The 16605-nt window shown below is 37.0% G+C and overlaps 1 protein-coding gene across 2 annotated transcripts in view; it reads left to right on the plus strand.

The window, feature by feature from the left end:
- The first annotated feature begins 8073 nt into the window (after nucleotides 1-8073).
- LOC122640941 (serine/threonine-protein kinase tricornered-like) overlaps nucleotides 8074-16605 on the plus strand; it is a 58442-nt gene continuing 49910 nt past the window's right edge. Inside the window, exons 1-5 of one of the 2 annotated variants that reach the window (XM_043834238.1) lie at nucleotides 8074-8127; nucleotides 9003-9330; nucleotides 12656-12830; nucleotides 15657-15740; nucleotides 15960-16201. In XM_043834238.1, coding sequence (XP_043690173.1) covers nucleotides 9107-9330; nucleotides 12656-12830; nucleotides 15657-15740; nucleotides 15960-16201 — 725 coding nt within the window. In that variant the 5' untranslated portion in view covers nucleotides 8074-8127; nucleotides 9003-9106. Of the gene's footprint in view, nucleotides 8128-8991; nucleotides 9331-12655; nucleotides 12831-15656; nucleotides 15741-15959; nucleotides 16202-16605 lie in introns of those variants that run through there. The other variant, XM_043834237.1, reaches the window with a different exon arrangement.

Consider the following 16605-nt stretch of genomic DNA (forward strand, 5'->3'; position numbering starts at 1 on the left):
CTTGGAATTCTCCAACATAAAGTCAACACAATTTCTACTTGAGGGCCCATTTAAATCCTTTGGACATACTTCAAGTACTGCCAAGCGCACCTGGACATGAGTGTTCATCTTGCATTACTTCGATGAAGATCTCCTTGTGCATTACCTTACCCCTCCATGTTTCTTGAGGTTTCTTATTGAGGTGGTTTAAAATCTCTACAAGTCATATTAAAAAGATAGTCAGTGAGAGAGAAATTACAAATTCTTGAATTTAATTTCAAATCCCTTAAGCTGAAAAAAGAAGACAAAAGAAATTTAATACAAATACAGACTTGGATCAGGTACCATGGCATTCCTGGACTTAATTCCAAATTCCTTCCACTAATTCAACATGTAAAGATACAAAATCATATATGTCCAATCCCAATGTGGAGCTCTCTTGGGCCGTTAACTACATTGGAGGGAAGATCCTAAATGTCAAAGCTAATCATTCCTCTCACTACCAGTCCAAGGCCCAAGCAGCCTCAACAAAGGACGATATGCTAATTCTGAATTGAAGTTGTGCCACTGCAGGGGCAAGGGGCAAAGGACTAAAGATTCTTTCAATCGGAGAATTGATTGGTGACCTACAGATCTATTCGGTTAGAAGTGATTCAAGTGAAGTGAGTGAAAAATCCAACAGTGAAATAAAATCCCTTTCCTTTTTCCATCTCACTTCCAACCAAATCTCCCTTATTGAAAGGGTGCTTCTGCTTTTTTCCATATTACCAGTGCAGATTTGATTTCTCTTCATTTCTAACCAAACTGGCTAGAGCCTTTTCTTTTAGAGTTGTAGTGAAGCACATACATAAACAAAACCTGTTTGATACTTTATTATACATATTAATTGCTGAACCTGAATATATACTTAATGAAATCTGAGAGAGATTACCATGATAAAGATCTATGAAGATTGGCAAATGAATCCATAAAAACTTGAGATTTAAATTACTAAGAACATATTTGTTGTTAATTTATGATCACCATCACCAAGGTATAAAAGGATTAAGTAACTAGATTCAATCTGCCAAGATACCTAGCCCATTGCCATGGCCAACAGTGATGGAATAACGAACAACCAACAGCTATAGACATGTTACTCTGTCTACAGCAATGGTACTTTCGGCAGCTTTTGTTTTGGTGGTTAATTTCGAAGTAGTAGACAAATTTTAGTATAGGAATCCTGAGGAGTGATCTACTTGTTCACAGAAGTAAGTCTGGCTGCATTCTTACTCCATTGTCTGCTTCTCTTCTTCATGTTACTTTGCAATGGAGTGTAGAATAACTGCTCTGTAGAGCAGCAACTCTTGAAGTGGATTATGAATGGCTTGAAACTGTTAAACCAACAATGGACGGGGCCAGTGTATGAGAAGAAAACTGAGGAGCAACCTCTCCCACCCATTCACCATTTTTTGCTTCTATTTTTCTCTTCCTTTTAGTATTGTCTGCTTTGCAAGACATCATCCATGAGAAAGCAACGAAAGCCATGTGCTGACAAGCAGAGTAAAGAGACATCTCACCCACCAAATTACTACAGATAGACAAAGATATCCTTGGTTTTTAAGACCTAGCACACCCTGCTTGTGAGGTCTTGGGCTTGGTTTTAGCCTCCCAAAGCCAACCCAACTAACCCTAATGCCCTGCTCTACATTGGGCCTTATTTCGAACCAATGGCCATTGACCAATTCAACTTGGGTCAATTAGGTTGTGTTTGGTAACCATCTTGGGGAACAGTTCTTCTATTATGAGGGAACACAAGAGCACCTGAAAACCATTTGGTAAATCCGGTTTGTTCTTGTGTTGTCACAGAACGAACCAGCACAAAAATCCTTGAAAGAACAAGTTTAGAAGAACAACAAAATGCACGTGCATTGGATGCGGTGGGGGAGAATATTATATGGTTATTTATTATCAGTATTTATAATTATTTATTTAACATTTTACATGAGATGAATCTTAATAAGAGTAGTTATTGAGTCTTAGTGTGAAGTTACTCTAGTAGTGGGTTGAGTAGTTTTAACTACTTGTAATTCTATTTATATGGGATAATAAAGTATGGATAAATAGACTTGAATGACAATTGGAATCCTACAAGTTCTCTTTCGAGGATGTCATGACTTTCTATATTAAGCCAAAGACGTCATAGCTTCGTCCATAAAACTATTTATCTTTTTTTTTACCCGCTATTTTATTTCCTTCATTCTGTAATCTATTTTCTCTCCTTATATTCTTATCTTCTCTCCCTACCATGCACACATCAAAAAACTTGTCTGCACTAAAAAAGAAGAAAAAGGTTTGTTCCCAACGTTTTCTCCTCCCTCGCGTTATTTTTTCTACTTTTGCCCTCAAGCTCAAGGCTGTTCGACCTGCAACGCTCGCGCAAGCTCAAGGGCCACCTCTCCCACTCAGGCTTCAACACTCGCGCAAGCTCAAAGGCTGTTCCTCGATTCTGTTCTACAACCCATGCACAAGTTCAATTCTGGTCTTCTCTCCCTCTATATCAGCGACAAGAGTGACTCATCCCATCACGACTGGTTTAGCATATTTCTCAATTAACTTGTGATTGATATTTGCCTTGCAGAAATTGTGCCTTTTCAGTTACTTACGTTTTGCGTTCTTTGTATTGGTGAAAAATCATTGAACTTGGGCAGCATTTTAGTTTCCATTTACCTTCGTGAGAAATCTGGATTTTCATTTTCTCAATTCTTGTTAGTTTCTGCAATATCAATGGAGCCAGCTATTGCTGCACTTCTCTTTCAGAAATTAGACTTGCTGGTCTTTCCATGTTTACAGAATCGATGTTGACAAATTTATAGATTCAATGCATACTTATGAGAATGTATCTTCCAAATTTTGGGCAATACCAGAATGAATCTGAAGAGAGAATCATTTTAATCTTTGCATTCCCTTCTTTTCTATTGCTCCCTTGCCAAAAGAGGAAAAAGAAACATGTTTTTAGTCAATTTAGTTTAAATGTTCTTATTTATTAAATAATATTGGATCTTATTTTTTCGTTCAAGACCAGTAATCTGTTTCTTGTTTCTTTATTGGGTTATTAAAGGCATTGGGCATTTTCTCTTAATGGTTTTGTAAGTACAATTTTTACTTCATCTGTGGATGGATAGTTTTACACATTGAAGCATTGAGAAATATATGATTACTAAATATTTTTTCTGTATATTTTGATTCGAGAATGCCCGTGTCAGTGGTTAATGGTGATTTTCTGGAGAAATTACTATTATGAGAATGATTTTTTTTGTCTTTTTTTTTGGGGGGGCGGGGGTTGTTGGAGACCAAATTAAAGGGCAACTTTGTATTGAATTCTACTGGCATAATGTATTGGGTCCTATCTGATGGGAGAGCAGTTGATCTGTTCTTGCTGACTTAAGAAATGGGTTCTTGGGAAATCTAGCAATTTCAGTTCTTCTAAAGGAAATACACACTTTATATATTTCTCAAGTTAATGGGTTTAGCATATTTCTCAATTCCACTTTTCTTTAAAGGATTTAGTGCATGTATCCATTGTCAGTGATAGTGAGATGCTCTACCTCAATTATAAGCTGTCCACTCAGATTCCCCCTCTTGGATGCCATCAAAATAAACTAATGGGCGGAGACAGGGAGTGTGGCTCTCTGTCTTGTTCTTTTTTCTTTTGCTTTCAGATAGTGCCATTGCCTCCATCCAAGGAGTGGAGAGAAAAGGATCATATGTTCAATCATCAATGAACCATATTTCCTCAAACCCAATTCAAATCTGTCATATTATTCTCTCTTTCATCTTCTTTCCCTGTCATAATCAATTAGGACCTAGCTACATATGCTTCAAACTAGAAAGATGGAGGGGAGGGAAAAAGAGGCAGTGCCATGAACAACCAAAGGTAATGATTCTTGCTTAACTTTCTAAATGAATAACAAAATCTACATTGTTTATTGAAGAAGGGTAGAAGAGTCTAAACAGAGAATAAACGTCATGGATATAAGGACCCCCTGTTAGGAGTTTAAAAACTCAGCTCTGGCTTAAAAACATACCATGCATTATCAACTCATCATATCTAAACTCACTTCCCAACCTAGTGCTGTCAAACTCAATCCCCTAGGGGCTGTTGGGCGTGGTTATTCATTTAAACTGCCCCCATGCTATCCTGTCCTTACCTTAGTATTTGTAATTATCTGATTTGTGGACTTCTCCCTTGTGGCCCTTCCTTTTTTTTTTACTCTTCCTGATTTGTTGTCTTGAACTTTTTTGGGTTATCCTCGTTTTGTATTAATTAGACGTCAGCATAAATTTTATTGTTTATGTTTGTTGTTTGGGGCTGTATCCTGCATCTATGAAGTGTTAGAGTGAGTTGGTGGGTGACGTGCATGATTCTGGAGAAAATGAAATGGAAACATGAAATAGCTTAAATTTATATATTGTTGTAGTTATGAGGTTAATTATATCTTGTTGTTCAAAGCAGGTGCACTGAAAGCTGGCTGAAGAACAGAGGACCTCAACATTTTGGATTAATCTGGCTTCAAGATATAAATGGAACAGAATACTGAATTTTTGCTTCCGTATAAGTTGATTATCTCTCAAACAAAGCATCAATGGTTTAAATTAAAAAAGGGACTAAATATACAGAATTTTCAGTTGGTGGTCTTGATTCTTGATATAGGTTTGATTGAGATATGAACATTGTTTGTTGGACGTGCTTGAAGTTGTTACTGCTTAGTAGTTCATTTAAATGGATCTTCATGTTTTGTTCTTGCATTTGAGGTATTAGTCATAGAACTTTTGATCTTCGTACTTATAATCATACAGAACCAATCTCTTTGATTTGAAAACCATGGTGACAGGAAATCAATATGATTTTTTTTTTTGTGGATAAGTGCGAGTAAGAAATCAATATCAATTTGAGATTTCATAAGTTGTGTAGTTCATTACTATCCTAAATGATTGGAGAGACTCCATCTGTTCATTACTATAAAAAATAGAGAGATTTTATGATTGTTGCCCGGTTCAACTTGCTTGAGAGGCTATATGTTGCTGGAACTAGCCATTTAAAAGTACAATTTTGGAATAAAATACAAACAGATTAGGGTGCTAGATAACAGCAACTAAGGACAAGTGTGAACATGCCATGGATATTGTCAATCTTTTTTAAAGGTTTATAAAGCTTTGAGTCTTAATTGAAATCTAGAAATCCCATTGGGTATTTTCTTTGAAATAAGGTTTGTGGCAACATCTCATGAAGGGCGTACCCATTGCACGAGGTTCCTGGCACTACGGGGTCTAGGGAGGGTCATAATGTATGCAGCGTTACCTCTGTTTTTGCAGAGAACGAGGTTGTTTCCAAACTCGAATCTGTGACTACTTGGTCACAATGGAGTAACCTTACCATTGCAACAAGGCCCACCCTCTATGTAGCAACATCTAATGGTTATTTGTAAATTTCCAAACTCTACTTTATGGGCCCTTAGCTCAAATTGGTAGAGTACTTGAAACATTAATATGTTTCAAGCATGTTCCAAGGGGATGGTGGTTCAAATCCACTAAGACTCTTTTTTATGTAACAAGATAATTTTAAATTCAGATATACTTTTGTTCAATAATATGTTTTGACTTTGGATTCATATACACAAACATAAAAGTTATGCAGTTGAAACCACAAAATATCTTTGAAACACCCCTCCTCCCCCCCCCCCCCCCCAACCCCAAAGTTATAGTTAACATTTCCAAACCTATTTGTTTAAGTTTTTAACTTTGTTGCTCGTATGTGCATGGGAAAATTATCGCCCCTAGTACTAAGGGCGGTCCTATGTGCATCGTGCGGTTGGGCATTGCCCATGTGTGCACAGTGGGCCCCACCGTGCACCCGGCCCACTGTGCACACATGGGTGGTGCCTAGCCGCATGATGTGCACAGGACCCCCCTAGTACTGGGAATGATAAAGATCCATGTGCATGCCACCAAAACATCTTTCTTGTAGTTATTTTTTTCTTCAACAATATAATTTTCATAATTTTTTGTTATAGTTTCAAATATGATAACAACATTTTCATAATTATTTTGGTTAAGTGTGAGGGTAATGGAATTTACGTAATTATTGGATGTACTGGGAATGATAAAGATCCATGCGCATGCCACCAAAAAAACTTTCTTGTAGTTCTTTTTTTCTTTAACAATATAATTTTCATAATTTTTTGTTATAGTTTCAAATATGATAACAACATTTTCATAATTATTTTGGTTAAGTGTGAGGGTCATGGAATTTACGTAATTATTGGATGTACTGGGAATGATAAAGATCCATGTGCATGCCACCAAAACATCTTTCTTGTAGTTCTTTTTTTCTTCAACAATATAATTTTCATACTTTTTTGTTATAGTTTCAAATATGATAACAACATTTTCATAATTATTTTGGTTAAGTGTGAGGGTAATGGAATTTACATAATTATTGGATGTGTTGCAGTTAGAAATGATTCTATAAAAAGACTACCAAACTTCGCTTCTATCCATTTTTTGTGTTTGATCAAATTTTATCAAGCATACTTGAAATGAGCAATTAGAGGTTCAGAGAACGATACAAGGATGTTGAAAAACGTCCCTGATGTTTTCAATAAGCTTGACTTGAACAAATATGAAGATTAATACTAGCTCCTGAACTTGCCACTTAGCCTGTGTAGTTGGTTTAATAATATTTTCCCAAATTGCGTAGAAGTAATAATATTTTTTATAATAATTTTTAGGAAAGCCGAATGGTATTGGAATTTTTCGTAATTTTTGGTTATGGTGGCTTGGGTGATTATGACATTTACATAATTATTTACATTAATTATGATAGTAATGAATTATTGGTAACAATTTTTAAAAATTGTTCTGGAACATGTTTTACCAAACACCATTGCTGTTCTTTTTCTTTTTACTTCTTTTTACTTTCTTTACTTTCTCTTATTTCTTTTACTGTCGTAGCCTCTATTGGATCCATGTGACCGACCACATTTAGCTGGGATAAGGTCATGGTTGTTGTAAACTAATTATAGAACAGATTTACCAAATGCTAATCTAGAGCCAAAGAACATAGTTCCAAAACAGAAACAGAAAAAGATAATTCTATAAAATGCAACATTTAGAGTCCAAGTTGAGCCAGCCTATGCTAAATTTGCAAAGGAAAACCTATATAGGTTTGCCACTTAGATTAGGATTGTTTCTTGGTTGAGGAACAGATATTAAATAACTACCAAGAGTTGCATTTAGTGCCACAATTGTGATTTCATTATATGTTAAATTTATGTTCTTTTCGAATGTCAAGTTTATCTATTTTATATATGGAAATGAATACGTAGCTTAACTACTCATCAAGGCCTTATATTTATGTCTAACTTTGTCGGAAGTGCCACTTCAAATTCTCGATCATGGTGTCACGTTTTGAATTAAAATCCTCTGTAATACCCGGTGCGGCAATGCACATTCGACGGGACAGCAAAGACCATATGTGTCATGTGTGTTACGTGAGCTTTGCTGTGTCGATGGATGCGCACTGCTGGTACTATAGAGGATCCTGGTCTATCACGTTCTCTAATATGTCAGGCAGGTTTTGGCCCATTGGGATGGCACGTGTCAGTCACAGACGCTTTCCCGCGTAACGTTGACGATTCTATATGTGTTAACCAGTTTCGATACAGACGTGGGCGATGGGGGGAGCATTAAATTCCGGTCTTTTATTACCGGTTAGCGGGAAAGCTTAACCCGACGGCGACTCCCACGTCGACGACGTCATCCTAACTTGCACGACGTATAATCCGATGATCGCTTTTCCATTTGACTATGATACCCCCAGAGTTGACTTCTCATCACCTGTCACTGTCTGCAAATTATGGAAATGTAAAGGATTGTATAGTAAATTTAACTCCTTTTTAATCTCAATTCAGAAAAATTTCTGTACTCTTGTTCTCTGAGCTGGAGAGAGGAAGGTGGAGAGAACGCGCTTCGTCGATGGTTTTGCCTCTGTGAGTAAGAGAGAGAGAGAGAGAGAGTGTGTGTGTTGTGTGTTGATCTGGAGCTCTCAACAGTGGCTTTGGATTCAACGAATTGGAGTTCCCAAACTAAATCGATCTCTTGATCCAGGTAGGATTTCTATGCAAGTGGATAGGGTAGTTCTTCTTTTCTGTTTTCATCCAAGTGTTTTGAGTTGAATTTGATGCAGGAGTGAGTTGCTTTCAGTGAGATAAGGGCTCTATCGATTATTGCTGGATTTGTTTTTTAATTCTTTTGGATTTTGAGTTGTAGCTTGATGTGTAAGTCACTGTCTTTGGTGAAAATTATCCTTTTCTTTAGTGGTTGGTGGTTTCAGATTTTTTTCCTTCCTCGCCTTACCTGGTTTTGAAGCTAAAGTGGTGGGAAGATGAGATTTCGTATAACTGATGGTGTTCTTTCTATCCTGGGTTTCTATTCTGTCTATCTGCTTGAATTCTACTACTTAATTTTGGGAAGCTCTTAGAATGTGTGCTGTTTTTTATAGCTTCTTGGTTTTCCTTTGTTGACTGTCGTTGCAGGGTTTTTTCCATGTTTTTGAAACTTTTAGTGTTGAGTTTGGTGCAAAATTGAGGATTTGGTATTGACCTTTAAAATTTAATTTTGGTATGTGAGGGATGTTTTTTCGCTGTTGGATTTCCCTAAATTCTATGGAATAGGTTTAAATTTTTTCCAAAAGTAAAAGATTCTCCAGAAAATCGGATATTGGGATGAGGTAACTTCTTTTCACCCCAATTTTAATTCACTCATTTCACGGGAGTTCACACTAGTTTAAGTCTTCATCATAATTTTTAATTCTGAAAAATCCTTTTGAAAGTTTTCAAGTTGCTTTGCGTCCAGAAATCATAATTCAGAGAAGTCCCGGCCCTGATTTGATTTTGTAATGACTGCATTTGGTATTATAGTGTCTGTATTTCACATTTTCCTCCGTACTGCTGAAAAATCAGTATCATTGATATTTGATGCAGAATTGTGGACATAAGGAAGAAGGAGATTAAGTCTTTGTTACTACTTGGTGCAGAAAGGAATGTTGAATTGTTACTGCAATGGTGGTGTCGTGTTTTGATCCCTAATGGATTCTGCAAGAAGTTGGTTTCAAAAATTTCAGCCTAGAGCAGATAAAGTGAGATCTGGGTTGACAAAAAAGAAGGAAACAGAGAATGGAAAGGATGCACAGAAGCCTCCTTTCGATGATGCACCTTCAACTGTTACAAAACAGAAGGCTGCTGCTGCAAAGCAGTATATTGAGAATCATTACAAGGCTCAAATGAAGTCTCTGCAAGATAGGAAGGAGAGGTACATGAACCAAATGTTTATCCTCTGAACTTTTTGTTCAAATAATATCAAAGCTTCCCTTCCTTGATGTAATAAACAAAATGAGTTAATAATTAGGATGTGAAATAGAAAATATGGATTGGCTTTTAAACAGAATAGTAACTGTAGACTGACTGTTTGCAATTCACTGCTGTTACATGTTGGTTAGCATGATGGGTTGTAATGCATACATGTATGCACGCATGGTAGTTTAGGAAAATAAGTGTTAAGTGGAGGGGGTTACGTAAGGTTGGTTATGTAGGAGTTATGATAAGTTAGTGTGGTTATGTTATTGGGTTAGTAGTCATGTTAGTAGTTGAGATATTTAAGTATTTGGGTAGTTACTTATTGTATGTGGGCTGCATTGTGATGTTGTTTAAATGAGTTGTATTGCCTATTTAAGAGAAGATAATGAAGTAGGAGGTAACTTGAAAATTTCCTAAAATTTATTTCTTGAGAATAGAGGCAAGGCTTCCTCTGTTAAGCCAATTATCCCCTCTACAAATTCTCATCTCTTTCTCTACCGTGCTATCCAAGATAGGTTAACGCTCACAGCCCTTGTACGTACCAGCTTGGTATTATAGCCGAGGCATGGACGAGAGAGTGGAGAAGCTAGAAAACGAGGTGGAATCTCTCTCTTCAGGGCAGCAACTGATCATGAACGAGCTGACTGATGTGCTTGAGAGGCTTGGTTCATGCGCCACCTACAATGATTGAGAAGGAGAGACTTCCATGGATCGACCTCGGACCCATGGAGAATGGCTTGGTCAGACCACCGGTAGTCGTCCGACTAGTGCTCCAAATACCTTCACTTTGAGATTTGTCTAGTTGGATTTTTCATGCTTTAATGGGGATGAAGACACTACTAGTTGGATTTGCAGGGTGGAACAGTTCTTTAAATTCCACCATACTCCAAAAGAGGAACAAGTCGCTCTTGCTTCATTTTACCTCGAAGGAGATGCCCATTACAGTTTTACCCCTCTTTCCTACTTCTACTAGGAAACCTCCATAACTCCAAATCTGTCCATCAGTTTCAAACCAAACTTTCAGCATACATCCCTTACATCATTGTTGACACTCGATCCAGGTTTCAGCCCCAAACTCCCACTCTAACCCCTTCATCTCCTTGCTCCATTAAAACCCAAACCCAAAACCCTAAAATTCAATTCTGCCCAAAATTGCAGAATTTCAAAACTCATCCAAATCCTAACCTTTTTATACCATATTGACCTCCTAGACCTGCCCATTAATACCCTATAAACCCCTTTCCCAATATCCAACTCAAACCCTAGGAATTGACCTAAATCCTAGTGCTGTCCATTCGAACCAGCAGCCCCTTTTATTATTTGATCCTGTTGTTTGGCTCCTAGTAGGTCTCCTACCTATCTAGGACTACATTACTATGATTCCAACTATTCAAGCAAGGAGGAGAAGGTTTGAATTGGCCGTTGTTCTATAAAGGAGTGCACGCTCGATTTGGGCCTAATCAATTTCAAGAATTCTTCGGCAAACCGGCCAAATTACAATAAATGGGAAGTCTACGAGATTATTAGTTGCAATTCGAAAAACTCCTGACTAAAGTGGGCTATCTTTCACCCGAATGACAAATTAGTTGCTTCGTTAACGGCTTGAAAAATAATCTCAAGGCGGATGTGAATCATGTGATTACAGTCTGGCCATCATCCCTCTCAGCAGAAAATGGTTTAGCATGTCTAATATGAAGGAGACGTACAGAAGGGTTGTGTTATAATTCCAATGAACAGTTTGTGCCCGGTCACCGTTGTAAGAAGCTATTTTTGATGGGATTATCAAGATGATGAGGATGCTGATACTTCCGAAGTTTTCATGAAGCAATTTCTGGATCTAGGGCTTGAGGACAAGCCTAATCTTAAGGAGGGAGGAGGGATGTTATGTTTTTGTTAGCATGATGGGTTGTAATGCATACATTATGCATGCATGGTAGTTTAGGAAAGTAAGTGTTAAGTGGAGGGGGTTACATAAAGTTGGTTATGTAGGAGTTATGATAAGTTAGTGTGGTTATGTTATTGGGTTAGTAGTCATGTTAGTAGTGGAGATATTTAAGTATTTGGGTAGTTACTTATTGTACATGGGCTGCATCGTGATGTTGTTTAAATGAGTTGTATTACCTATTTAAGAGGAGTTAATGAAGTAGGAGGTAACTTGAAAATTTCCTAAAATTTCTCTCGTGAGAATAGAGGCAAGGTTTCCTTCGTTAAGCCAATTATCCTCTACAAACTTTCCTTATCTCTTGCTCTACCGTGCTATCCAAGATAGGTAAACACTCACAGCCCTTGTACGTTCCAACTTATACCAGATGATGCATACATGCCAAGGAGAAGAGATAAAAAGGGAAAAAAGAAGAAATAATTAAGAAATTAAAAAAGATAAAATAGGATAAATTGCGGCTTTACAGACTAAGCCTGGCGTCTTGGCGTAACTAGGAGGTTGCCGATCCTCTTTTCACCATAGCGAAATTATAGGAACCCAATTCTGTCAAGTCTATTTTGCCTTGCTTTCGTTCATTTAGTATATAACATTCAAGTAATAACCTACTAAACTGCCCACTAATCACTTCCTATAATAACTCCACCCACTCCTACAGCTACTCTACGTCCATAAACTAACTGCAAACACATAAACGAACCTAGTACAATTAACACTCATAATTACGCCATATGCACATAACAACTACCTTTGGAAATACTGGTCTAGAAGTAAATGTTGAAATTTCAATTTATGAGCGAAATAGGAAGGCAGAAAAAACTGTTACAACATTTGGTCTGTTGAAAGAAGTGATATTCCATCCAGTAACAGATTTTGTGTAGTTTCACTATGGAATTGATATATTGGTGGGTGCAAGAAGTTAAAAGAAAAGTGGGTATCTTCACTACCTTTAGATGTAGACGGGCCATTAAATATGGTATTTGAATTGGTCTAGTGACCAAGTGAAGAAAAGTACCTATTGCATTTGTATGTGCAGGACCAACCTTGACGTTTCATTCCTTTCAAGCAGTCATCTATGTTGTTTCAAGCAATCTCGATCCAAATATGTACTAGCAACCATATTGTGTATTAGTTTTGGTTATTGTAGTCCTATACTTTTATTCTGGTGTCAAATTACAATAGTATGATATGTCTATCCATGTTTAAGATTCATAATTGGACTGGATAAACACTTTTTCTGCATTTCCAGTTATTTGTGTTTGACTCTCTTGTACTTTTATCGCCTGTAATTTTAAACTTCTGTTGGTCTTATTTCTTTGAACTTATTTTTTACTACATCCAGACGCTGGGTTTTGGAGAGAAAGCTAGCCGATGCTGATGTTTCCCCGGAGGAGCAGAACAATCTTCTCAAACACTTGGAGAAGAAGGAGACAGAGTATATGCGACTACAAAGACATAAAATGGGTGTCGACGATTTTGAACTCCTAACAATAATAGGAAGGGGTGCATTTGGAGAGGTCATTATTTTTTCCTTTTAACTTTTTTTTATAATTTATTCCATGTTACTTTGAAGTATCTGCAGTATTCTGACTTTGCGTATTCAAGTTTCATGAAATTGTAAATTGACTTCAAATAATGCGTCATGGAGAATTGTTTTTGAAATGCCCAATAATGAGCTGCTCTTTGATGATTGTCTCTAATGGTTCTGGTAAGATATTGTTTTGAACCCTTTTGTATAATCATTATTTTTGGTAACTGATATGCCTATATGTTTTTTATGATTGTAGCCCTCATTCTTGGTTTGCCCAAAAACAGGGATTAACGCCAAGTTAGAGTTATGGAGATCAACCTTGGAATCAAAAGGTTTAAGGATAAGTAGAATGAAGGCGAAGTATAAAAAAAGGGTGTACCCAGTCCATGAGGCTCTTGCCACTGCGGGTTATGGGGAGGGTCATAATGTATGCAGCCTTACTCCTGCTTTTACAAAGAGGCTATTTCCAGACTCGAACCCGTGACCACTTGGTCACAATGGAGCAACCTTTACCGTTGCACAAAGTATATGGTGTGTAATTTTGGTTACACTAGGACAGATAATGAGGTGGTGAAAATTGATGAGAGGGAGATTCCGCAAAGTGATTATTTTAGGTATCTTGGGTCAATCATAAATAAAGAAGGTGATATAGAGGATGATGTTTCACGGAGAATTGAAATAGGATCAATGAAGTGGAGAGGTGCATCCGGAATGTTGTGTGATCGGCATATTCCTTTAAAACTTAAAAAGGAAAATTTTATAGGACAATTGTACGACCAGCTATGATGTATGATGCGGCATGTTGGCCTGTTAAGAAGCATCATATAGATAAACTCAGTGTAGCAGAGATGAGGATGTTGAGATGGATGAGTGACAATCTAGGAAGGATAAAGTAAGGAATGATCATATCAGAGCTGGTTTGGGAGTAGCTTTGTTACATGATAAACTACGAGAAAGTCGTTTGAGGTGGCATGACCATGTTCAATGGAGACCTTTGGATGCTCCAGTACGGAGGAGTGATTTGATTCAGATTGAAGGAACTAAAAGAGCTAGGGGCAAACCTAAAATGACCTTAGGAGAAGTGGTGAGGAAAGACATGCATAGCTTAGGCCTTGTATTAAGTATGACCTTGAATAGAGCTGATTGGAGGGCAAGGATCTATGTTGCCGACCCCGTTTAGTTGTTGGAACTGCAATAGTTGTCTGTTTGGAGGAATCTTGGCTATTAAGTTAAAGAAAATGTGTATCAAGGCTGCATTTTGATTTCCACCTCTCTTTTGATGATTCAATGAAGATTGTTTCATTGTTGACCACTTATCAGCTAGCCTAAATTGGTGTCTCTTTCAAGTATGGTTATGTCTGGTTGACAATGTTTCATAGTCCAGCTTCCTTTTACATGTTTTTGCTAACCTTGTAACAATCCTGGTCAGAATTTATTTGCTCCTATTCTTCTCATCATTGCATATTCTTTACTTATTTGACACTCTTTTTGAGGAGTTCCTCGATCTCTATTCTATAGCATTTAACATGTCCTCATGGTACTGCACTCTGATATGTAGTGACTCCTGAAACGAAATGTCATCTCATTGTAAATAAATACTGTGTCACAGATCTGATTGAAAGCAAGACCGATCCAGGCAGTAATAAAACATGAACTTCAATTCATTTTCTGCTCTTTCCTTTTGCTACTTCAACTACTTTTTCTTTACATCCATTTCCGGACAACTAAACAAAGTGTTACTTAGAAAAAGGGGGAAAAAAGAACTGGTTTCTACTAGCAAATGAACTATTTCATTTATTATTAATCTTTTGGATGGTTTCCATTTTCTCTTTGAGTCTCCATTTGTTTCCGGATAAAATCCATGTAAAAGAAAAATCTTCAAGTAAAATTATTACAAAAAGTGGAATTTCACATAAAAATTTTCATTTGTTTTTACCTGCAAATAAACTGAGCCTTAGGGAATCCTGCTTGTAGGCTTTGAAGAATTTTCTGACATTGTAAAGTTCCATCATAGAGTTACCTAAGAGCTTCAACTTTTATCCTTAAGGAGTTGTGGAAAACTATTCACAGCTTACCTGTTGGAACAATGCTTTTTTTAACAGTCGTGCGGTATTCTAATAGCTTCAGACCCAAGTGCCTAAGAATGAGAATGCAAATGTGGAATTTAATCCGTTTAGTGCAGAGTGCAGTCCAGACTTATCTATCTATCTATACACACAAACACACAGATATATATATATATATATATATATATGTAGATGTAGACATGGCTGTATATATACTTGGATTTTAGGGTTCATTGAATATGAATAAAGGATGGAGAACTACGGAAACATTTGTGGTGTTCAACCCAATATGGATTTTAAGCTCGGAGCTGCCCAAGTGTCCAACTAAATGAAAATGTTAGACCTCACGCTTATTTAGAACCCATGGATTTTTTTTGTAAAGCATGCTCTCAAGAATCAGAATTCAATGATTATATGTGCTCTGTCAAAGTTTGAATTTAAGGTTTGAGAGTGAAAGCACACTCTAATCAGAAGGATGAGGTTGCAAAATTTAAAACTATACTATTCTCTTGTTGATATCATAATTGGTGAAAATTGGATAATTTTTATTATAGATGTGGTTCATACATGGATATAATCTATTGGCAGAACAAAGGTGTGAATTCATCATATCAAAGATAAGATATTTCTTTCTTGTTTTCTTAATAAATGTTCTCAGGTTATCAAAGGACACAGCATGTTGAGTTTTTCTGTGCTGCATTTCAGTTTTTAGGAACTCCATGTTAAAACAAATTTTCTACAAACAGGTGAGGATCAGCAGAGAAAAGGCCACTGGTCATGTGTATGCGATGAAAAAACTAAAGAAATCTGAGATGCTTCGTAGAGGCCAGGTATTAATTTTGTAATAAGTCATCTATGTTTTGCACTATTTAATTTTGATAAAATCTTCTCTATTTGAATATGTAAGGGAAATTGAATGCCCAATCACAGCTGATACCCTAGAAGTTCGTTCCTTAATAACGAATCAAGAATCTCATTGCTAAGGAGTCTAAGAGTTCTTTCATACTAATATAACTTTATAATGTTTTTTCTGTATTCACATTTTCTAGGTTGAGCATGTTAAAGCCGAAAGAAATCTCCTTGCGGAGGTTGACAGTGCTTTCATTGTCAAACTCTACTGTTCCTTTCAGGACGAAGAATTTTTGTATCTTGTAATGGAATATCTTCCTGGTGGAGACATGATGACATTACTAATGCGCAAGGATACCTTGACTGAGGATGAGGCTAGGTTTTATGTTGCAGAGACTGTCCTTGCCATTGAGTCTATTCACAAGCACAATTACGTCCACAGGTGTGTAACTGCAGTTTCTTTCGTTATATTTTGAGGGATCTACAGTGCTCACCGTATAGACCATCTTAACAAAAACAACCTCTAAAAAACATCTATTGCATATTCTGGGGGATATGACTGGCATTTGATGGTTCCCACCTGTGAGATCTGCTCTACCAACCATTGAACCCGTCGGTCAAATCTTTCCAATTGACAAACATACTTGTCACAAACTCTTTTCCGCTGCTCTTTTTGGTCACCTAACGAATGCAAAAGATCATATCAGTTGAATGCTAATGATTGGTTTGATAGGAGCATCAAATTGGGTTTCTGTTGTTCTTGTGGACCTTTAGGTGTGGGCGACTGAATGCTCTACAATCAGCTTTACTCTGCCCAAGTGCTTGGTTGCATGGTGCAGCACACCT

The sequence above is a fragment of the Telopea speciosissima genome, chromosome 9 (genome assembly GCF_018873765.1).
Source record: "Telopea speciosissima isolate NSW1024214 ecotype Mountain lineage chromosome 9, Tspe_v1, whole genome shotgun sequence".
In the NCBI taxonomy this organism is placed as follows: Eukaryota; Viridiplantae; Streptophyta; class Magnoliopsida; order Proteales; family Proteaceae; genus Telopea; species Telopea speciosissima.